The sequence below is a fragment of the Staurois parvus genome, unplaced genomic scaffold (genome assembly GCF_062004578.1).
Source record: "Staurois parvus isolate SC_StPar_1 unplaced genomic scaffold, SC_StPar_1.0 ptg000276l, whole genome shotgun sequence".
In the NCBI taxonomy this organism is placed as follows: Eukaryota; Metazoa; Chordata; class Amphibia; order Anura; family Ranidae; genus Staurois; species Staurois parvus.
Genome location: NW_028318072.1, coordinates 3,277,375 through 3,301,150, shown reverse-complemented (window position 1 = coordinate 3,301,150; position 23,776 = coordinate 3,277,375). Strand labels below are relative to the sequence as shown.

Here is a 23,776-nt window from a genome sequence, read left to right as displayed (position 1 = left end):
TGTCATAAGTCTCCCCCCGCTGCCCTACTTAAATGAAAGTTATTATTTTTACTGATCCAAATTAACGTGTTTTGGTCACAAAACACTGGGCTGGTTTATGAAAATGTGAAAAGATACCCAGGAACCAAAAGAGATCTTGGCTTTCATTTTCTAACCGTAAATAGTAAAGAAAGGAGAGCTGGAACAGAACTATTGAAAGCTAACAGGCACTCTGTTCAGATTTTGTAGGTCAGATCAATTTTAAAGAGTAGATAGATTATCTGAAACCCCCAAGCACAAGCAACAGGTGAAGGAACCAATTTCTGAAAATTGGACACAATAAAAATGGAGCAATAATGGATGTCTTAACAGTTCAATTTTCATATTTCATTCCCTCACCTGGAGTGATAAAATAAGACTTAGAATAGCTGGTTGTAGGTAACAACTCCACTTTGGCAGCAGATTTTATAAATATATAAAATCTATAGCCGTCTTGATTTCATTGCACAGTGAAGAAGTTTACCTTTTTTTTTTTTTTCCCCCATTTTTGCTCTTTTATGGAAATTTCAGACCTGCATTTCCCCCTCCTCAGAATGCAAACCACTATTTATAGGTCTGAGAAAAAAAAATTACATTTACTTACTAATCATACATTTAACTGTTTACCTGGAGACAATGATGGTTGCAGGATGAGCAAAAAAAAAAACAAAAAAACCACTGTAAACCTTGGCACATGATAAAACAGTAATATGCATTAAAACACAGTTGGAACACAAATATAAGCACTTTTATTTAACCAAGCTCAGCTTGGGACAGCAATATTGTGTAAATCAGGAGATATTCTCCATCATCAGCAAAACACAATGAAGATGTTAGCAGTGATGGATTTGGTTTACTAGAGAATGTACAGTCTAAACTCCCCCTTTAGCTCTCTCCTTCATGTACCCAATAAATAGAAAGTTCCTAGAAGAGAACTCTTTCTCACCAGACGGAGTGTGTCCAGTGCCTGCACAGAATCCGACGGAAAGCCTTTCTGAAGTCCTGGTTGAATATTGTGTATATAACAGGATTGAGGGAGCTGTTACAGTACCCTATCCAGAAAAAGAACTGAAACACACTTTGTGGGATGTAACAGAGTTCAGGGCATATGGCTTGAAGGCTGTAGGTAAAAAAGAAAGGGAACCAACATAAGACAAAGACACCAATAACTACAGCAAGAACAAAGGTAAACCTCTTCTCTCGGTTGATATGGCTTTTCTTTTTAGACAAGGCAGACACCGAGTCTTTTGCTTTCTTTGGCAGGAGTACAACACCTCTGGATGTAACAACGCTGTCCATCATTGAAGGCCCATGGCCATTGGTCTCTTTAGGGCCTCCAGGCTCTGGATGACCATTATTCTCCTTTAGGACAGGATGGGCCACTTTGACAGAACACAGATCAGGGGGCACAGAACTTGGCTTCTCCTCTGGATTAGAGCAGGCATGACCTGTTGATTTCTCCACACTGTGTCCAGCACGGTGGCAAAATAACTTACATGTCCTCTCTTTGGGTTTACTGCTGTTGGTGTTCTTCTTACTCCGACGTTTAGCTATTAGATAAATTCTGAGGTACACCAAAATCATGATCAGACAGGGAGCAAAGAAAGAGCAGATGCTGGAGGAAAGAATGTACCAGGGCTCCTCATTCAATTTACACTGAGGCTTGTCTTTGTTGTGGTCTTCCTTCTTTCCTTTGTAAATTAATGGTGGCAGGGAGATTAAGGCTGCCAACGTCCAGACTATTAAGATGATACACTTTATCCTCCTAGGAGTCCTCTTGGAATTGTATTCAATAGCTTGACTGACCGACCAGTACCTGTCCAAACTAATGGCACAAAGGTGCACTATGGATGATGTGCAGAAGAGAACATCCAGTGCCAAGTACATCTCACACCAAGTCTTGCCAAAGTACCAGTATCCCATCAGCTCATTTGCCAAGGAGAAGGGAATAATAAGAGTGGCAACTAAGATGTCTGCTGCGGCCAGTGACACCAGAAAGAGATTTTGAGGAGCTTTCAGTGAGCGGCTAGTCAGCACTGCAATAACCACCAGAACATTGCCGAATATGGTGAAGAGGATGAGAAAGGTGATAACTGCCGCTATAACAGCGGTGGCTTGGACAGTATATGACAGTGGTGATGCCATAACCTCCTTATGAAACACCAAAAGATAAGCAGCTGTTCCAAAACACTCACTGTCCACTCTAGAGAGATGATATATCCAGATCTCTAGGCTCCATCAGTCCACACTTTCCTTAAGTGTAAAAACAAAACTTTGAGGGACTTCATGAAAAGTTCAGAAATGCATGATTCTGCAAATATAGATCATCTGGTCAGAAATTCACCCAAGTCTTGCAGGGGTCTTCCTTTTGGAGAAGCTTTTCCTCTACGCTTAGCTAGGAAATATGCGATCCTGCTCTCATTTCTCTCTCACTGAGGTGCGAAATAGAGATCGACAGCTTTTAAAGTAGTGAATGTTTAGTTTACACAACCCCACTGAGTGATGTCAGAAACTCAACAGCTCAGCCTCCTTCTACAGAGGGGAGGAGGGAGCCACAGGCTGGATCCTCTTCACTCCATGGATTTATTTCCTGAACACAGCTGCTCATGGCTCTTCCTCCTGCTGTTTCAGGAGAATTTAGTGGTTCCACAATACTTGCAAGACCACCAAGGGCACCATGACTAATTTCTGCAATAAGATGTGCTTCAGTCGCACTGCACAGGGAGTAATACTGCAGCTTTAGGGATACATTCTGCAGAAAGAAACATTTCAGACTTGGCAGCACTTTACCCAACAAGTAAGCAGATTACTTCTCCTGCTTTAGTCTACAATACTATGTGGAGATGCAAAGGCTGTTACCTTACTACAATAACCACTCGGTCATCTGTGTGAGCGCTAAGAAAAAGTAAATCAAATTCATCTTATGCCATTACAAAACATGTTAACGGCAAACACTGTTTTAACCCCTTCATTTACTGGGTTTAGCATTCAGCACCAAGGATAGCTCAAGTAAATTACTGCACCAGCACCCTCTACTGGCCATTTATGGTTGCACAAGACGTTGAATTGAGACATTCCATTCTTTCCATAAATTGGTTTATTACATTAGAGAATGCAAGACACCACAGGGTTTTTGTCAGCTGCAATTCCCAACATAAAGGTTATCAATAACAATTTTACTTGCATTCACTGGATCAACAATACCTTCCACAACCACCTACAAGAGAAAAATAAATACAGTAAATCAATATTGTATTTTATACATGCACAGGGAAAAAAAACAATATTATAGTGAAAATTAACAAAATGTCACCATAAGTGACAGTGCAGAGCTGGGTGATTTCAACACAAAAGTTGAGAAAACATTTGTTACAGCTGCTTTATTCTCGATGTGTTAGATACATTATTTTGGAACTGGTGTGCATCTATTTCTGACGAGCTATGAGATGTTTGTTAAAGTAAAAGTAAGTCAAAGAAATCATGTGAAATGCGTGTCACACAAAATTTGCACACAGGTTATCTGCTGTTTGCATTGCATGCTGCCTAGTTTACAGCTATACAAATTTCCCCCATTACTTTCCAGCCGAATAATCCAGATCACAGAAAAACACATGGTCATGTCTCAGACTTAAAAAGTACAATCCAATCAAAACTGAAAAAATAAGCCTTCGAAAAACATTCAAGGAATAAAGCCAACCTCAGAATTAATTTTTTTTTTAATCTAGGTATTGCTGTAGTCAACCAGGCTATCCCAATGATTTTTGCCTATGTCTAGCAGTCTGGGAACCCCTTTGGCTTATTTCTTTGAGATACAGGAGAGGTTTTCTCAAACACGGCCACGTTAAGATCATTCACATACAGAAAGACTCACGTAGCAAAGTGCCAGAGTGAGAGAAATCACATTAGAATAAACTGAGTGGACTTTGAGATTTTAAGTACTGGTACATTGCAGTGTTGCTGGATAACCTTTGAAAACAAAAAACACCTCCTGTGCTCCGGGACTCAGATCAGAAGTGGACGGATGGATCGATTACTGTGAAGGTTCGTCCATGAATGGATCAAATGATATACAGCTCTTACACAAGGCTGGGGAAGCCTAACAAACTGCAATGAACAAAAAAAAAAAAGTACACCAACCTTGCGCATTACCTCAGTGAAAAAAAAAAGTGATTTTATTGAATTAAGATATATACTCACAAAAGTGGAAATATACAAGACATAGAAAATCCAAAATTGGAACACCGGAGTAGGAGACATGTGCAAATCCCATTAAGAGGGGAGACTCTCAGGGTGATGCTGACGCATTTCATTGGGAGATTCCTTCTTCCTCAGAGCTCTGAGGAAGACCCATTGAGAGGGGAGACTCTCAGGGTGATACTGACGCATTTCGAAGGGAGATCCCGTCTTCCTCAGAGCTCTGAGGAAGAAGGGATCTCCCTTCAAAATGCATCAGGTTCACCCTGAGACCCTCCCCTCTTGATGTGATTTGCACGTGTCTCCTACTCCAGTGTTCCGATTTTGGATTTTTGTGAGTATATATCTTAATTCAATAAAATCACTCTTTTGTATTGAGGTAATACGCAAGGTTGGTGCACTTTTGCTCTTCATTGCTGGATAACCTTTGCTTAGAGTGGCTGTAAAGGTTCAAGGTTTTTACCCCCATGCATTCTATGCATGAATGTAAACAAAAAACATTGTGTGCAGCAGTCTATTCCCCCCCCCCCCCACTCCAGCCTTCCTGAGCCCATCGCAATCATGAGATGTGCATGAGAGCCTCAGTTCTCCAGGGACTCTCCCTCCTCATTAGCTGAGATAGCAGCAGGAGATATTGGCTCTTGATGCTGTCAATCACAACCAGTGAGCCAATAAGGAAAGAGGGGGACAGGGCTGAGCAGCAGCTGTGTGTGAACGGACACACAGAGCAGCAGCTCAGGAGTGAGTCTGCCTGGATGTCCCCATAGCAAGCTGCTTGTTCTGGGGGCACTTTGCAGGTGGGAAGGGTCAGGAGCACCGGTGGGGTACACAGGAAGAGGAGGACCGGGGCTGATCTGGGCAAAACCACTGCACAGAGCAGGTAAGTATGACATGTTTGTTATTTTTAAAAACCGCCTTTAATATCACTTTAAATTGCTCTATAACATGAAGCATGGTTTTAAAATGCAAAGTGCCGTTACATTAGTTGCAGCATAACTTACAGGCATGGTGTCAAAGGATAATGATGTCAAAGGATAATGATGTAGGATTACAAACTGATGTTGTTACCTGCATTGTCTCAGCAGAGGGTATCTCATGCTCATGGTGAACACTATGCTAATTTGACTTTAGTAGAAAACTCTGCATTCCCATGACACTCATAAGAGATTTTATTCACTGAGTGAGCTGGTGGATGAAGCACCTTCACTGGACTTATTAGCATCAGCTAGGACTCTTTTCAGATTTTTTTTTTTGTCCTAGTGTCCCAACACTCTCAACCATCCCTCAATTGGAGGGACAGTTCCCTCTTTCCTCCTCACTTGTCCCTCTTTTAGCTCTGGTATAGAGACAGCGAGCAAAGAATCCTCTCTCTGCACCCACTGTCACAATTTGAAAAGAGCATGGCCATGTGAGGCTCTGCCATTCACTCAGAGTTCTGTGAATGAACACCTACAAGTACTGTCAGCCTTTGTGGCTGATGGCTTGTAGTTCATAGTTTCCAATTAACTGTGGGGGTGCTGGTGAGCGCTCTTGTAGTCCATTGAGCTCTCTGGATGGAAGTAACTGCTTGCCTGTTTCAGAGGTACAGGCAGACAGCTACACTGACAGTCTGCAGGAGCCTGACATTGCACCCACCAGCAGCAACACTTTCCAGGCTCCTAAGAAAAAAAAAATCATAAAAGCGCATTTTTTACCTGCAACAAAATGTCTATTATTTATTTTTTTAAATATTACTACAAGTACTTATATAGCGCCATCAATTTATGCAGCACTTTACACATATATATTTTACATTCACATCAGTCCCTGCCATCAAGGAGCTTTTTTAAAAGGTGAACCTATAATTTAAGGTAAAGGAAAATCAAAATGGGGTTCAAGTGACCATTTCTTGTGCTTTCATTTGTCATGGTCTGCATGATTCAGGGTGTGTCCTATCATAAATATTCTGTTCCAATGTGTGTCCCTCTTTCTTATCTAAGGAGGTTAGGAGGTATGCTGTCAGACCCAGAAATAAAAGCCCTCGTCTGTTCTCACTCCAATGGCTCTTTCATTGGGCGGGCATTAAAAACAGGCAGTCAAGCTTTTGTTTTGCTGCCCACCTAAAAATTCTAACATTACAATGGGGCAGGGTTGTGCACATTTTTACTCTGCAATTTTATCTTGGCATGAAGAGCTTGACACCTGCAAAATGTGTCCATTGAGGTCCATGGGAGTAAACTGCAGCCACAAGCCAAACACAAGGTGCAATTTTTTATTACAAAATCCCCCTTAGGATTAAAAAAAAAAAAAAAAAAAAAAGCAGGCATTCAGGAGGCTACAGGATTCCCTGCCAGCCACTGCTATAGCCATTGAGAAGCGATCCACTGCGATCCCTTTTCAGAGGACATTAAGCACTGCTGCCAATGAAAAGCAGCAACAGTACCTGTTGTTCTTTTTTACATTTATGAGTATATGAGCTTTAGCAAGGAGTGCATTAGAACCACACTAAACACCTAATTCTCAAGGAGATATATAAACTCATACGATTAGGGGATTAAAATATGTAGTGTAGAGTATTTATGCTGCTTTTGATCATTTATGGCAATCAAAACACTGCAATATAGAGCCACATGATTACAGTGTAAATGTTAGCATAGCTCTAGACTGCTGTGCTATGTGTATACATGAACTAGGATTTATTCACCTGAAATAAACATAGGTTTCCACAGTCTCACGGTATAGAGGCTTACAAATTACACCATTCTAAGCCCAACTCCAGCCAACACTATTTCACCTGGGATTAAAACAGTTCTGCACTCTAGGGAAAAAAAAAAAAAAGTCGGCAGCTACAAATCCTGTAGCTGCTGACTTTTAATAAAAAGACACTTACATGTCCGGGGATCCAGCGCCACCCTCACCCGGGCTAGTTCTTCACCAGTCTTCAGGTTCCTGGTGTTGGCATCTTTAGTGTAGGAAGCCAACTATGACAGCTTGCTGCTTCACAGCTGGCTTCCTACTGCAGGTGCATGAGCCGTGCTGCACTTTGTGAATGGTCACGCTGCTGAGACCTCTGACATGTCCCAAAAGGCTGTAGGTGAAGAGACGGGCTGAAATTCTGCTCAAATCTCTGACTGGGAGTGGGTACCTGTCAAAACTAGGTATCCAGTCCCCGTCCCCCACCCCCAAAAAAAAAAAAAAATGTTCAAAATATTACAGGTAGAGAACATTGGTCAGATTTTAATGAGTATCTGTGTTCCGGTGATGAAGCGTTTCCTCTTACCTTCTAACAGGACAGAAATAATAGGAAATCTCCAACTTGGATACAGACAAAGATTTTTAGTAGAATAGGGATGGCTTTAATTGTTGTGCATCTTCCTCCCTGGATGCAAGTGCACAATCCAAACACACACTTTCCTGCGTTAAAAATGGCTGTGTGTATAAGTGGGTGCTGCAGCGACCGTCCGCTGGAACTGAACAGAATCAGCAAGGGAAAATGTCAACAGAACACAGAGGATCACCAAAATCATCGTCACATGCCCGATGAAGGGGTCCTGCGAGACTCCGAAACGTTGCCTTGCTGTAACTATGTGATCGTTCATTAAACCTTTTGGACCCATATTGGTGATCCTCGGTGTGCTGGTGATATCCTCCCTTGCTTTTCCTCCCTGGGTGTCACAGGGACAGAATGTATGAGAAAAGCTTTCCAGTAGAATCGTAGGAAGAAATGCCAAACAGTACTATTGAACCTTTCATTACTCTAAAATGAATAAAATTGTCTGGAGTTATTATTTAATATTGCAGTCAGTATGATACTTATCTGCACATTATGGTATGGAGGTTGTAAATCTATTTTTGCTTTATTCCACCTAAGACGCTCTTGTCCTCCAACTGACCAGAGCAGGGTCTTTTTTCCACTATGCGATATGATATATATGTTCAGGGTACCTACAACATAAAAGCAAAGCTAAGCCATAATGTTAGAAGCCTAAAACAAAAAGTAGACATTGTTTTTTTTTCTTTTTACTTTCATGCTGCTGTTACCAAATAATTCAGTGAAAAGTCAGCCCTTTTGGTTTTGCTATTTAAAGCTGAACTCCAGCCTTTTGGTCTTAAAGTGTAAAGTTCTACAGGTTCCATACGTTTACAAAACCTCCTTCCTCCAATTTCACTGAACAATGAACTTTGCACAGTGTGCATTAGAAGCTGCAGTAAGTTACATAGAGCCCACCGCATGTCCCCCAGCATCCTCTAGCGTTTTCCTCCCCAGTCTTACTGGCAATGGCAGTTTTCCTTTCATTTTCTGGATTTTAGTTCTTTTAGTCATGGAGGCTCAGCATCACAACCACTGCATTTTTTTAAAAATTTCACTCATGGCTCTTTTGATTCAGGGATAACTTTGCCATTGGCATAAACTAATACGTAGAAATACAATTTTTTTTTCTTTTTTACAAACAAGTCTCTCTCGAAAAAAAAAAAAAAATTGCTTTCTATGCAATCTATAGTAAAAATAAAAAAATAAGATGTAATTAAAACTTAAATATGTTTTTCTAGTTTGGCCAGTGTTTATTTTAAAATATATAATTTGTCCTCTTTAGAATTACACAAAGATTTTTTTTTTTTTTAGAAAGCATAGCAAGTGTTATACAAACGAAATAAAGACTTGTTAATATCTGCAATTTTGCACATCACAAAATAAAAAAAAAAAAAAAAAGGGGGAAAAAAAAAAAAATAAAAAAAGAAGGTTAAAACTTTAATGGTAAAATACAGAAAGAAAAATAGGGGAAGGACTTAAGACCACTTCAGCATGAGAAGGGTTTATCTAATCTTTTTTTCTTTTAAAACTTGCAAGACTTTCTAGGAATGAACCAGTAAAACTAAAAACATTACGGATGAAAAAAAAAAAAAAGTTTAATGGTAAACTACAGAAAGAAAAATATCTAAAAGAAGGATTTAATTAAGGCCAATTAAGTCGAACACAGTTTTCCTAATCTTTTTTTCTTTTTAAAAACTTGTGAGACTTTCTAGGAATTAACCAGAGTATTTGCAATGCAGTAAATTGCCATTCCTATATTATAAGCCTAGGTTCACACTATGCCCGTTTCCTGGCGGCCACGTTTGTGAATGGGCTGTTGTATTTCTGAATACAGGTCATCTGAATGGGCTGCTGTATTTACTGAAAACAGGTCCCTGCTTCTTTTCCAAAAAGGCAGCCACAAGGAAACTGCGGGTGGGGGAAGTTTAAGCCAATTTGCCCCGTTGGGCATAACCAATTCCCTTGCTTTCTGCTTTTTACAGTATGCATAGGTCTATGGATGCAATAAGACCAAATATGGGGAGCAGGAGACAACATGTGTGGGAGACAAGTGGTCACCATTTACAAGTGAAAGATTATATCTCCCTTATATTTATTGCCAGATTTAAATAAAACCCTATACAATTATACAATAATCACCAACTGTTTGGAAAGTGGTTTAAAAAACGAATACACTGCAAATATTGTTGATAATCTTGAATTTGATGACCAGACATCATGAAATTACTTACCCATAATGCAGTGTTGGGATCCACCATACCAGAAAGAGATACAACTGAAGGGTTGTGTGATAGGTCTTACAAGTAATGCTCTCTGTCGTGGAATTGGTTTTCTTTGGTGGCTGTATAGCGATAAGTAGCGCCCTAGAGATGATAAAAACAAGGACAGATGAGTTGTGTTTAATTTGTAATAAAGGTCAATCAATTGAAACAATTGCGTGTGTGATGTGTCAGAACACATATATTGACAGATGCTGGAGAGTTAAACCACCTGACAGATTATCCCTCAAGAACTGTATTGGCGAGATTTCTGGACTTCAGTTCCTGGGTCTACACACCTGCCATCATGAGGGGTGCCCATTCTCCCCAGCAGAATTTCTTTTATATTACAGAAAAAGGCAACGGGAGGTGCCTGAGCATGCGTACATATAAAAGAAAAGAAGAAAAAGTTGGAAAGGCAGCGACATGCACCCAAAGAAGGACTCTCTCACTTTGCCATACCGAAGAAAGGACATGAGTCCCAGCACCTCACATGACCACAGATATAGGCAAGTATTTGGGCCTTTTAAAATTAATTGGGGTGGGTTCTTGGCCAAAGTCAAGCTTTAAGTCAACAGATATAGGTGAATCTTTAATCCCATGGTTAGGTTTAGCACATGCATCTTTTTTTTTTTTTTTTTTTTAATTGCCCAATTCATATTTGGCAATTATGTTTTCTATCAATATGCCAGAAATCTGTTTTTTTTAGTTGCTTTATTTAAACCAATATTATGCAATTACATTATCCTCATTTCATTTATTTTAGTCTGAGCCCAAAGGGGAAACTCTGATTCTAATGTAAAAGAGGGGGCTCTGGAAACCCTGATTGTAAGGAGGAAATGCTGAGAACTTTGATTTGGGGAGAACGCTGTGGACTTTGATGTAAGGAGACACTTTTATGTAAAAGTTCCCCTTTTACATAAGGATTCTTATGTAAAAGGGGAACTCTGATGTAAGGGGGAACTTTATGGACTCTGCTGTAAAAGGAATTCTGTAGACTCTGATGTAAGGAGCAACTCTTATGCAATGGTGAACTCTGATGTAAGGACTAACTTTGTGGATTCTGATGTAAAGGGGAATTCTGCGGACTCTGGTGTAAAGGGGAACTAATACACTGCTAATACTAATACACCGCTCAAAACAATTTTGAAAACACATCAGATCTCAATGGGGAGAAATATCTTGCTGGATATCTATACTGATATGGACTGGGTAATGTGTTAGAAACGTAAGGATGCTCCAGAGTTTTATGGAAATGAAAATTGTCAACCTACAGAGGACTGAATTAAAAGACACCCTGTAAAGAAAAATGAAATTGAATGAAAGTGAAAAAATGATGCGTAGGCTAGTCCATTTTGCTGAAATTTCATTGCAGCAACTCAAAATGGTACTCAGTAGATTGTACGTCCCCCACGTGCTTGTATGCATGCCTGACAATGCTCCTAATGAGATGACGGATGGTGTCCTGGGGCATTTCCTCCCATATCTGGACCAGGGCATCACTGAGCTCCTGGACAGTCTGGGCTGCAACCTGGCAGCATCGGATGGACCGAAACATGATATCCCAGAGGTGTTCTATTGGATTTAGGTCAGGCAAGCGTGGGGGCCATTCAATGGTATCAATTCTTTCATCCTCCAGGAACTGCCTACATACTCTCACCACATGAGGCTGGGCATTGTCGTGCACCAGGAGGAACCCAGGACCCACTGCACCAGCGTAAGGTCTGACAATGGGTCCAAGGATTTCATCCCGATACCCAATGGCAGTCAGGGTGCCATTGTCCAACCTGTAGAGGTCTGTGCGTCCCTCCATGGGTATGCCTCCCCAGACCATCACTGACCCACCACCAAAAATGGTCATGCTGAACAATGTTACAGACAGCATAACATTCTCCATGGCTTCTCCAGACCCTTACACGTCTGTCACATGTTCTCAGGGTGAACCTGCTCTCATCTGTGAAAAGCACAGGGTGACAGTGGTGGACCTGCCAATTCTGGTGTTCAATGGCAAATGCCAATCGAGCTCTATGGTGCCGGGCAGTGAGCACAGGGCCCACTAGAAGACATCTGGCCCTCAGGCCACCCTCATGAAGTCTGTTTCTGATTGTTTGGTCAAAGACATTCTCACCAGTGGCCTGCTGGAGGTCATTTTGTAGGGCTCTGGCAGTGCTCATCCAGTTCCTCCTTGCACAAAGGAGCAGATATTGGTTCTGCTGATGGGGTTAAGAACCTTCTACAGAAAGAGAAAACCCAGCAAGGAATTCAATTATGGATTGTGGTGCAGAACTTATTTTTCCATTTTATCCCAGGGTGCCCCAGGCTTGTTGTGAGTATTGTTAATGTTTACATATTTTTGATACTGTTTAAATAGCAATGGTCTTAGGCTATAATAATAGGCGTATCCATCATATTTCAGGCCGTCAGTAAAAAAATGTGCTCCGTCAGTAAATTTTCCATGTCTTTTCAGTAAAAATAAAAAGTAATGGGGAGGTTTGCGATCCTGGATGCAGGTCTCCTCCAACATTTTTTTTTTTTTGTCAGCTACAGTGCGTGACCCTAGTTTGTGAGATGTTTCAGCCAGAGAGATGCATCACCCTTGTGGAAACACAGTCTTTCAGGATGACCCATATAATCCTTAGAATAATCCCTACAATGCTTCACAGGTAATAGGATATGATCAATTGTCTATATTCTTAATGTATCACCGTGTTTTGCGCAAACCAGTATATTGATTATTCATTTTAATTGTTTATTTATAGACCTTGATTAAACATAATTGAATCGAATCACTTTGAATCAAAAAGGGAGGAAGCTCAATTTGTTAACCCCATTGTTGGCTGGTAAATAATAAAAGGTATCTTTTCAAAAACATACAAACAACCTAGGACACATGGTATGTGTGTGTGTGTGGGGCAGCTATTCTATGTGGACATGCACTCCATGCAGGGTGACTTATGGCCCTAAACCTATTCATATTATACTGTACTGTATATTCCTTTATATGTACAAATCATTGACTCTGAGGGGATTCCCCCTCTTGAAATTCACCCTCTATGAAAGTGAGAGAAATCCAAAATGTTACGGCTGTCAAGAAAAATTATCAAATAATATCCTTCTATAGTGTATATTTGCCTCAAACAAACCCAGTGTGATTGCTAGCTTTTCTATCCTTCCTCTGCTATCTGCATGAGTCACATCTGATCATTTATCCCCACACCAAGCAAACCCAAAGAAATGGCCCCACCATCCAATCCCATTCCCCCCCCCCCCCCCCCCAAGCACACAGCATGTGATTGACAGCCTCACTCAGCAGTGCACGTTTCCTTATGAGACTGTACAGAGGGGGTGTTTTTTTCCCCCACTCAGGTCTCAGATTACACTCAGCTCTCCTCTCTGTGCTGAGAGAGGCTCAGAAATACTGTGTAAACTGTGCACTTTGAATGACTTTAGAGGAGAGAGAGCTTCAGATAAACAGGTGCAACTTCTATAGGTGGATTTACTGCATCTCTGTTTATCACCTGAGGCTAGCCACTTCAGTGGGTATATGTAAAGGTTTACAGCCACTTTAAAAGGGAAATTTTCAAAGAGAGACAGCTGTTCCCTAGAAAACAGTCCAAGATGGGCATTTCCCCCACTTTGTGGAGATTTCCCCTTACTTCAAGTTGTGTCTATAGGACAGAAAGCCAAGTAAAAGGTAAAACCCTCCTAAACAAAAAAAAAAAAAAGTCTCTCATACTGTAAAGCTGATATAAAAGTATAAAACTACTTAAAACTAGTTGCATTTTAAAAATACATTAATACTTTAAATCAAATATTATGTAATTGCATGATTGCTCAACTGCATTAATGAGTAAACTAGTTGCATTTTAAAATAAATTAATACTTTAAATCAAATATTATGTAAATGAATGAATGCTCAACAGCATTAATGAGTGTTATTTATACTGGTTTCCTGTAATCCTCGATTAGGTGATGTAAATTCCAGCACTTGAAGCCAATCCAGCTCTGCTGTATTGCATGTGCTGCCAGTCAACCTACTGACAGGAGAGTGTGTTAGGAAAGAGAGGACTCAGTGTTCTGCTGCCCCTTCATTGGTGATCAATAGACTGGGAAGTAGCCTTGATCTCACAGGACATAATTAAAAATTCTTTCACAAGTTCAACAAAGTATTTAGCTGCTTTCGCAGAGTTCAACCTTAAAAGGCATTTTACATGAGAAAATCTAAATTGATAGCTAGGCTGCAAAAACAATGAAGTACAATATTAATTAGCTATGCACAGGTTATGAGTTTTGTACAAATGTGTAAATCAATCAAGAGCAGCACAGAAAAAGTACTTTAAATGTTTGTTCGTGACCGTTTTAATATAAAAAAAAAACAAAAAAAAAAACAAAAAAAAAAAACACTTACCTCCTGTTTTTAAATGACCAGTATAAACATTCACATTTCCTGAAGCCAGACTCCAGTCCAAGTCATCATCAAAACTTTGTTTCCATCCACACATTCCAACTTCAAAGCCACAGACGGATTGAAGTTTAATGGCCACAGGTAACGGTCTACCAAGATAGAACATTTCATGAAGAGACTTTAAGATGCTCTTTTTTCTTTGGTGAATTTCTTTCAAAATCTTGACAGTGGTTTCTCCCGATTCAGGTAATGACCTTTTACCAAGTATTTTTAGAAGCTCTGCTTTCAGATGATCATCTTTGTGCTCATCTGGAAGATTAGATACATCTTTGGTTCCAGTATACCAAACATTGTTATTACTACTGTGCTCAGGAATTCCAGTGCTTTGGAAAATAAGACTTGACATAATCTTTTCTAAAGCAGTGCTATGGACCGTTATTTTGGTGGCTTCAACAGATATCTGTGATTCTGATCTGCTCAGAGTTTCAAGAATGGCTGTTGCTACAGAAGTATTAATAGTAGATTTGGTTTCCATGGTTGGTAAAATCAAACTAGTGTACCCAGCTTCGTGAATTGTAGTTGTATCGCCTGGTCCTTCTTGACCAAAGAATAAACCAGAACCTACATTTGTGTTATTTGTTGTAGATCTGCTCAGCAACTCTTTGGCTTTTCCTTTTAGAGTAGAAGGGGCTAGAGAAGACATAAGAGAAGTCTCGGTTTTACTGCTGGAGGTCTGATCAGTGGTGGTATGTATATTAAAGGGAGTTCTTTTTACACCTTTATGTGTTACAGGCCAAAGTGAGGATCTTCCATTGACTATTTGACTACTGGAGTAAAAAATGTTTTGTGTTACTTCTGAACTTGAGGCAGAAGTTGAAACTGAAGTAAAAACCAAATCTTTTTTAGGCCTTCCAGTCTGTACAGAGATAGGACTTGCAAATGAAACAACCTTAGATTTCTGAGTGATAAAAGAGCCAACAGATGGACTGAACTCAACATCTTGAATAGCAGAAGTGTTTGGAGAAGGACTAAACCTAGGTCCTTCACTGGTAGAAGAGGTGGAAGCTGGAATGCACTCAGGTGCCTGATCGGCAAAAGAAGTGGAAGCTGGACCATGCTTGGGTTCACAGTTGGCAGTAGAGGTGAGTGCTGGACTGTGCTCAGCTTTTTGAGTAGCAAAAGAGTTGGAATCTAGACTTTGCTCAGGTTTTTGACTGGCAGAAGAGTTGGAAGCTAGAAGGAGCTCAGGTTCATGATTGGCAGAAATGCTGTAAGCTGGGATGAACTTCATTTTCTGAGTGATAGAAGAGCTGGAAATTGGATCTTGTGTATTAGGAATTAAAAAAAAGCTAGATCCTTCTCTGAAGGTAGAAACAGAAGCTGGAGTTATGATTAATTCGGTGTCTTTATTTTGTTTAGTATCTTCTGGGCTACAGTTATACATTTCTGGAGCAGAAACTTCACCTGAAATATCTGTTGAGAAAAAATAAAGAGGGGGAGGGGTTGTAAAGAGAGGGTAATGCGATATATACATGTAAAAAGAATTTTGTTATTAAAAATGTATAGAAAAATCCTAAATAGCAAGATATTTAACTAGACAGTTTACAAACTCCAAATTAAAGTAGCACTCCAGCCTAACATTAACTATGCTTAACCACTGCAATACTTGACACATTCAATCCGTTCCTGCCTAGACCAATTTTTATCTTTCAGTGCTGTCACACTTTGAATGCCAATTACTCAGTAATGCAACACTTTGTCCTAATTAAATTTGTTTTTTTAAACTGATAGAACTTTCTTTTGGTGGTATTAATCACCACTTGGTTTTAAATATTTTTCACATATAAATGAAAATATGCAGAAAACTGACCAAAAATAAAAATTTTCTTTGTTTCTTTTATTAAAGTTTGCAAATAATCTTTCTTCATAAATGTAGACTAAATGTATTCAGCTACATTTATTTGGTAATTATAACCTAAAATTGGTGTATATTATTTAGATTATGTGAAAGATATACAGTCTACAAACTATGAGATAGAGAGATAGAGACAGATTCAATTATTTGAAAATTGAGCAATCCTGATGCACCAAAGGCCTATCATTTCTTGAGACCATAAAATGTCAGGACAGTACAAATACCCCTTTTTGGAAAGCAGAAAGTCCAAGGTATTTAGTAAGAGACATGCTGAGTTTTTTTAAGTTGGCTTTTATTTTCTACATTTAACAAATGTAATAAAATTGGTTTCTTTCACATCTTTAACATATGGTGACCAGAGCAACACAGCAACATTATATGACCTGTGTAGCAGTGATCAGGGACACTGACTGGTGACAGTAAAAGAAGAATGTTGACAATTTATTTTTTACATACTGTAACAAGATCAGGACAGTGTTACCATAGTGACACTGTACTGCTCTGGCAAGGTGATTAGAATTTTTGTGAATGGCAGGTACAGTTGTGTTCAAAATAATAGCAGTCAGACATCACTAACCTCATCAATCACTGTTTTTGGTAGAAATGATATTTCTACATGGCAAATAATTTACTAGCAGGTGTAGTAGAGTAATAGAAATCCAACAGACCCAACAGTCATGACATGCATGCTGCTGATTCTGTGTAATTGAATCACTAATTGAAAGGGGCATGTTCAAAATAATAGCAGTGTGGAGTTCTATTAGTGAGGTCATTCATTCTTTGAAAAACAGGTGGAAATTATTGCCCTTATTTAAGGAAGGAAGGCAGCAAACGTGTACATGCTGGTTACAGTGCATTTCTCTGAAATTCTGAGGAAAATGGGTCGTTCCAGACATTGTTCAGAAGAACAGCGTACCTTGATTAAAAAGTTGATTGGAGAGGGGAAAACATATAAAGAAGTGCAGAAAATGATAGGCTGCTCAGCTAAAATGATCACAAATGCTTTATAATCGCAACCAAAACCTGAAAGACATGGAAGAAAGCGAAAAACTACCATTCAAATGGATAGAAGAATAGCCAAAATGGCAAGGACTCAGCCAACAATCAGCTCCAGGAAGATCAAAGAAGGTCTAAAGTTACCTGTGAGTACTGTTACAATTAGAAGACACCTATGTGAAGCCAAGCTATCAGCAAGAAGCCCCCGCAAAGTCCCACTGTTGAAAAAAAGACGTGCTGAAGAGGTTACAATTTGCCAAAGAGCACATTGACTGGCCTAAAGAGAAATGGCGCAACATTTTGTGGACGGATGAAAGTAAGATTGTTCTTTTTGGGTCTAGTGGCCGGAGACAGTTTGTCAGACGACCCCCAAACACTGAATTCAAGCCACAGTACACTGTGAAGACAGTGAAGCATGGTTGCGCAAGCATCATGATATGGGGATGTTTCTCATACTACGGTGTTGGGCCTATTTATCGCATACCAGGGATCATGGATCAGTCTGAATACATCAGAATACTTGAAGAGGTCATGCTGCCTTATGCTGAAGAGGAAATGCCCTTGAAATGGGTGTTCCAACAAGACAATGACCCTAAACACACCAGTAAACGTGCAACAATCTTGGTTCCAGACCAACAAGATTGACATTATGGAGTGGCCAGCCCAATCCCCGGATCTTAATCCAATAGAAAACTTGTGGGGTGACATCAGAAATGCAGTTTCTGAGGCAAAACCAAGAAATAGAGAAGAACTGTGGAATGTAGTCCAATCATCCTGGGCTGGAATACCTGTTCACAGGTGCCAGAAGTTGGTTGACTCCATGCAACACAGATGTACAGCAGTTCTCAGAAACAGTGCTTATACAACTAAATATTCATTAAGTGATTCAAAGGAAAGCAAAATCTTCAAACATTTTTCAGTTTATATAGTGAATGTTTGAGTTTGTAAAGAAGAATACAAAACACTGCTATTTTTTTGAACAGTCTAATATTTACTTTTCTTCAATTTTTTTTAGAGGAACAACACAAATTTGATATATTTTTCTTCATGCTTTGATCTGGAATAGATGTGTAGTGTTCCCAATGCATGTGTGTGTATGGAAATAAAAGCTATTAGAAGGATTTTGAGCTTTATTCACTTTTTTCAACACACTGCTATTATTTTGAACACAACTGTACATGTTCATGTGGTACTGGTCTGCTGCGATTGGCCCCTGTACTATGTGATCACTGTGACCAATTACAATAGTACACAATGAATGGCTATGAATGACAGCCTTGTGTACTATTGACATGTGATTGCTATGATTGGTCACATCAAGCACATGTTATTGGAGTCAGCAAACAAGCTAGCATAGCGATCAGTCTTCTGCTGTATTCAGTGGACACAGCTGGTGACAGATCACTCCGCTGTGCACCCCCTAGGGCACGCACAAAGCACGCACGTAGGAGGATGTCCTATGTTATCCTCCTGGGAGGATAGTGCTCCTGGCTGACATTTTACAATAGGTCGGGTGGGAGGTAGTTAAAAATGTTCCCTCTACCAGCATGCAACCTATCCTGCCTAATTGGTGTAAAAAAGAGGTGTATGCCTACTGTTTTTAGTCCTCTCTGGCCCAGTCATGCAATCCCGTGTCCATGAGTGGCAACTGTAGGGAAGAGAAGGGGGCACACAACAATGGCTAGAATTCCGCACATTCTGCAAATTAATTGGGGGGGGCACTGAGGCCATTGTCCACCTGGATACGCCAGTCTCAGCGCTGTTTTGTTAGGCTGAGCCTAATAAAAGTCACAGACCCAGCATTAGTAAGCTCCCAGCCCAACCTCAGGAGGCATCCACTACCTTCAGCCCTGCGCTTGTAATCAAATACTTACCTTCAGCCCCACTCCTGTAAGATGCAATATGCTGCCTTGTCAGATTTGCACAGGCAAAGAAACCACAGCCAGTCCCTCCACATGCATGATTCAGTCTCATTCACCATTATGGCTGGGGCTGCCATGCAGTCACACGTATCATAGGTATGGACGAAACCGTGGTGTGCATATGCAGTAAGGATAGGGCAAGGCCAAGACTTTATTACAGTAAAGGCTGTGCTGCAACAGGCAGGACCCCACAGTAAATATCTTCAAATTGTTACAGAAGTTGAGAAGAGTTGCTGAATCTGACCTTTAAATTCAAAATACTAAAGCAATTCCCTGTAAAAGGAGAGGAAATATTCTTATGTTGCCAATCTGATCTACAACCTCCATCTGAATCTTCTGCATTAGACAATTCCAGAGTGTTGAATGCCTGTGTCTCTTGTTCTGTGCTGTGGTTCCATCCTCTGCCCCCTCTGTAACTACAGGACAGTGCAGTGACATGGGGACTGCAGATGGAACCACTGGGCTCAGCAGGAGACAGAGACATTTGATATTCCCAGAAGTGTTACATGATGAAGAGACTGTTAGATTGTATTGCTTTAACAAAGATTGGCGACATGAGCCACTGGAAAGATTTGTGTAACAACCATTCGTACGATGAGGCAAAAAAGCCAGCTGCCTTAGGCAGCATTTATTAAGGGGCAATACTGAGGCCAGTGTCCACCTGGAGACGCTGATCTCAACGTAGGCTGAACCTGGTAAAAATAACAGGCTCGGCGTTACTAAGCTCCGTGCCAACCCTGTCATCCTTATCCTTTCATTGCTTCTTAGTGAGCAACAAGCACGTGATGAACAAACATGTTTGTTCCATGTCATGGCTATTAAAAGGATGGGAGCCACAGATCCTATGCCTACAAAAGTAAGTCAGCAATGTTAGATTCCATATTTATATCCCAAAAAGTCCATTTTGAAGGCATTATAAACCTTCCTACCAGCACCTTGTGTTTTTCACCTGCATACGATGTGCATTGATCATGTAGTTTTATGGTGTTATTTGTTGCCATGTTTGCACAGTCTAGATCAGAGATTGCCCTTTGTCAGCCATTTCTGCGTGTGTAGAAACATGAAGCATGTGACATGGCACTGCCCAGGCAAATGCTTGATTTCTGTCTGTAATGTTAGGACAGACATTTCCTGTATGAAACGATATATCCCAAAATCCAGCTTTACAGTCCTATTTTTTCAGGTCTTTGTACAACGAGATACATGTAACTGCATAAATTGCAGGCTAATAGCCAAAATACCCCTAAAAACAAAAAAAAAAAAAAAACACAAAAAAAACTTCACCTTCTGGCTCTGTACAGTACAGTTTGTTGACTCTTAAAATATCCATTTCATGAAGTTTCACCCTTTGTCCAATTTCAGCCTTCGTAAGGGGCACAATGGTTTTTGAGCCTTCTTTATTTGCAAAGGCACTCCTGCAAGACACGCCATTTATTGAGAAAGTTAATCAGCACCAGCGCTCACATTAACACATTTACCTACAAAAGAACATATTTCTGTAGGAGCTCCTCAGCCTGAGCTTTCTTGGGTTGGGAATCGATTAGCTGGGGTAGAAATTCAGGGGTGGACCGACCATTTGGAAACTTGGGCACTGTCTGAGGGCCCAGGGTCAGTAGGGGGCCCAATGAGATGCCCCTGGTACCTTTTTCATAGGCTTTTTTGAGTTTAGGCAAGGACACAGGGGCCCCATGATCCCCTATTGCCCGGGTGCACCATAAGTTTTCAGTCCGCCCCTGGGTAGAATATTACAAGCTAGTTACTATGGAAAGGTTGAGCACTCCTCTTGTCTCCTTTAGGTTTATGTATACCCAAACAATACATTTTCCTTATTTGCCCATTTGACCACTTAACATTACACTAAGTGTTTTTTTTTTTATATCAGTTTGATAAGTGCCAGAAATACAGGGAGATTCTAACTGGCTGTTGCGGCTGTCAGCTTGTAGTTCTCAATGAACTACAAATCGCTTTTCAGTGCAATTTTCAGATGCCTCCTCATTGCCTGTTCTAACACTATAATTGCCACACAAACTTCTCCACAACTACATGCATTGAATGCCGTGCATTTGACAGGCTTGCTGACCACCTAGCGTGACATGTCCATGGCTACCAATCGAAGCATTGCGATCACAGCATGTGAACACCCACATCTGCTGGAATTGCAGCTTTTGGGGAGGTTGCTATGGTACTGTAAATGCCACTCAACCACGTGTTATAAAATGCCCCCCACCCACCCAAAAGTCTGAACAAGCTCTTAGTGGTTCAATTGGCCAGTTTGGTGCCATTTTTTTTTTCCAAAAAGGATAAAGATATGTTTTACACATACACACACACACACACACACATATATATATATATACACACACATATATACACACACACACACACCTCAAAAAAAATTAAAGGAACACTTTGAAAACACATCAGCTCTCAATCGGGAAAAATATCTTGCTGGATATCTATACTGATATGGACTAGGTAATGTGTTAGGAATGAAGGTGAAAAAATTATGCAGCAGGCTAGTCCATTTTGCTGAAATTTCATTGCAGCAACTCAGAATGGTACTCAGTAGTTTTTATGGCCCCCATGTGCTTGTATGCATGCCTGACAACATCGGGGCATGCTCCTAATGAGACGACGGATGGTGTACTGGGGCATTTACTCCAGATCTGGACCAGGGCATCACTGAGCTCCTGGACAGTCTAAAGTGCAACCTGACGGCATCGGATGGACCAAAACATGATACCCAGAGGTGTTCTATTGGATTTAGGTCAGGCAAGAGTGGGGGCCATTCAATTATATCAATTCCTTCATCCTCCAGGAACTGCCTGAGGCCAGGCATTGTTGTGCACCAGGAGGAAACCAGGACCCACTGCACCAGCGTATGTTCTGACAATGGGTTCAAAGATTTCATCCCGATATCTAATAGCAGTCAGGGTTCCATTGTCTAGCCTGTAGAAGTCTGTGCATCCCTCCATGGATATGCCTACCTAGATCACTGACCCACCACCAAAACAGTCATGCTGAACGATGTTACAGCAGCATAATGTTGTCTTTTCTAGACCCTTTCACATGTGTTCAGGGTGAAACTGCTCTCATCTGTGAAAACCACAGGGCACCAGTGGTGGGCCTGCCAATTCTGGTGTTCAATGGCAAATGCCAATGGAGCTCTGTGGTGCCAGGCAGTGAGTACAGGGCCCACTAGAGGACATCAGGCCCCCAGGCCACCCTCATGAAGTCTGTTTCTGATTGTTTGGTCAAAAACATTCACACCAGTGGCTTACTGGAGGTCATTTTGTAGTGCTCTGGCTGTGCTCATCCTGGTCCTCCTTGCACAAAGGAGCAGATACCGGTCCTGCTGATGGGTTAAGAACCTTCTATGGCTCTGTCCACCTCTCCCAGAGTAACTGCCTGTATCCTGGAATCTCCTCCATGCTCTTGAGACTGTGCTGGGAGACACAGCAAACTTTCTGGCAATGGCATGTATTGATGTGCTATCCTGGAGGAGTTGGACTGCCTGTGCAACCTCTGTAGAGTCCAGGTATCACCTCATACTACCAGTAATGACACTGACCCTAGCCAAATGCAAAACTAGTGAAAAACAGTCAGAAAAGATGTGTAGGGAAGAGAAATGTCATTAGCCTCCACCTGTAAAACCTATACATATATATATATATATACACACACACACACACACACACACACACACACACACTTTTTTTTTTAACATAAAGCTGTTAAAAAAAAATTGTTCACAATTATTTTATCTTTGTATTTAATAGTTTGGCTGATGTTTATCTTTAGGAGGCATTCACACTATTGCATTTTTTTTTTTTTAAACACGTGCCAATATGTGTGTTTTTGCACCACATGAACAGGGCAGCCCTTTTATTTCAGTGAGCTTTTTTGTACGATGTACATCTGTGTAAAATGCGCATTTGGGGTGCCATTAACAATAAATGGCAACACAAGCTCAACATGTAGTTTTTATGCATTTTGGAAATGTGCATTCACAAAATGCTAAAGTATGAATGCAGCCTTATTAAAAACAAGAAAAAAAAAAAACAGTGTGAGCATATTAATTAATTTTAAGCTAATGGTGGGTACTCAGAATAATGAAGGATGGAGCCCAAAGTATAATTGACAATCATGTTCGTTGTATCGTATTTGCAGAAGTTCCGTTCATATCCTAAGGAAAAGAGAAACAAAAGTAAGCATCTTAAAAATTATAGACAGTTTATTTTTTTAAAGCTCATCTTCAGCCTTACCTTCAGTTTTGCAGAGCTGTAGAGGCTCCTCTCCTGTACTGAAATTGCTTACCCATACATCAGCCCATTGACTGAATGAAAAAGACTAAGAATGTATGGCCAGTCCTTGTGTTAAACCCACCATGTTCCCATCCTGAGCTGAGGTGAAGAGCAGAGAAGGCCACACACTGGGCACCGGAGTATTAAAATGCCAAAACAGCAATATAAAAAAAAAAAAAAAAACCACACACAGGACACTTCCTATTCAGGTGAAGTGTTCTGCTAGAATAGATGGAGATCGCAATCAGTCCATTGAAACCAATGTCAGAACAGAACAGGGAACAATAAAATATACAGTATATACTAACAAAAGAGAAAAAAAAGGGACAACTACTGGGAGCTGGGGGAGCCAGGGAGTTTTTTTCATTCTTATTATATCAGAGAAAAAACAACCTAGAACATATGAGTTCTATGCATTTATAAAATGCAGAAGACTGTCAGTGTTTCCAAAACCTGTTATGTACAGGTTGCT

General features: G+C 40.4%; 2 protein-coding genes across 2 annotated transcripts in view; both read right to left on the bottom strand.

Annotated features, from left to right (window-relative positions):
* Positions 1-744: 744 nt before the first annotated feature.
* ADRA2B (adrenoceptor alpha 2B) lies at positions 745-2,494 on the bottom strand. The gene has a single exon (XM_089681674.1). It carries the CDS (start codon positions 2,161-2,163, stop codon positions 961-963), a length of 1,203 nt encoding a protein of 400 aa, XP_089537800.1. The 5' UTR covers positions 2,164-2,494; the 3' UTR covers positions 745-960.
* A 660-nt stretch (positions 2,495-3,154) lies between these two features.
* ASTL (astacin like metalloendopeptidase) overlaps positions 3,155-23,776 on the bottom strand; it is a 31,983-nt gene continuing 11,361 nt past the window's right edge. The window contains exons 7-12 of the mRNA XM_089681675.1: positions 23,105-23,186; positions 20,285-20,415; positions 14,171-15,640; positions 9,736-9,867; positions 8,011-8,136; positions 3,155-3,237 (exon numbers count right to left, since the gene is read on the bottom strand). Coding sequence (XP_089537801.1) covers positions 3,155-3,237; positions 8,011-8,136; positions 9,736-9,867; positions 14,171-15,640; positions 20,285-20,415; positions 23,105-23,186 — 2,024 coding nt within the window. The remainder of the gene's footprint in view (positions 3,238-8,010; positions 8,137-9,735; positions 9,868-14,170; positions 15,641-20,284; positions 20,416-23,104; positions 23,187-23,776) is intronic.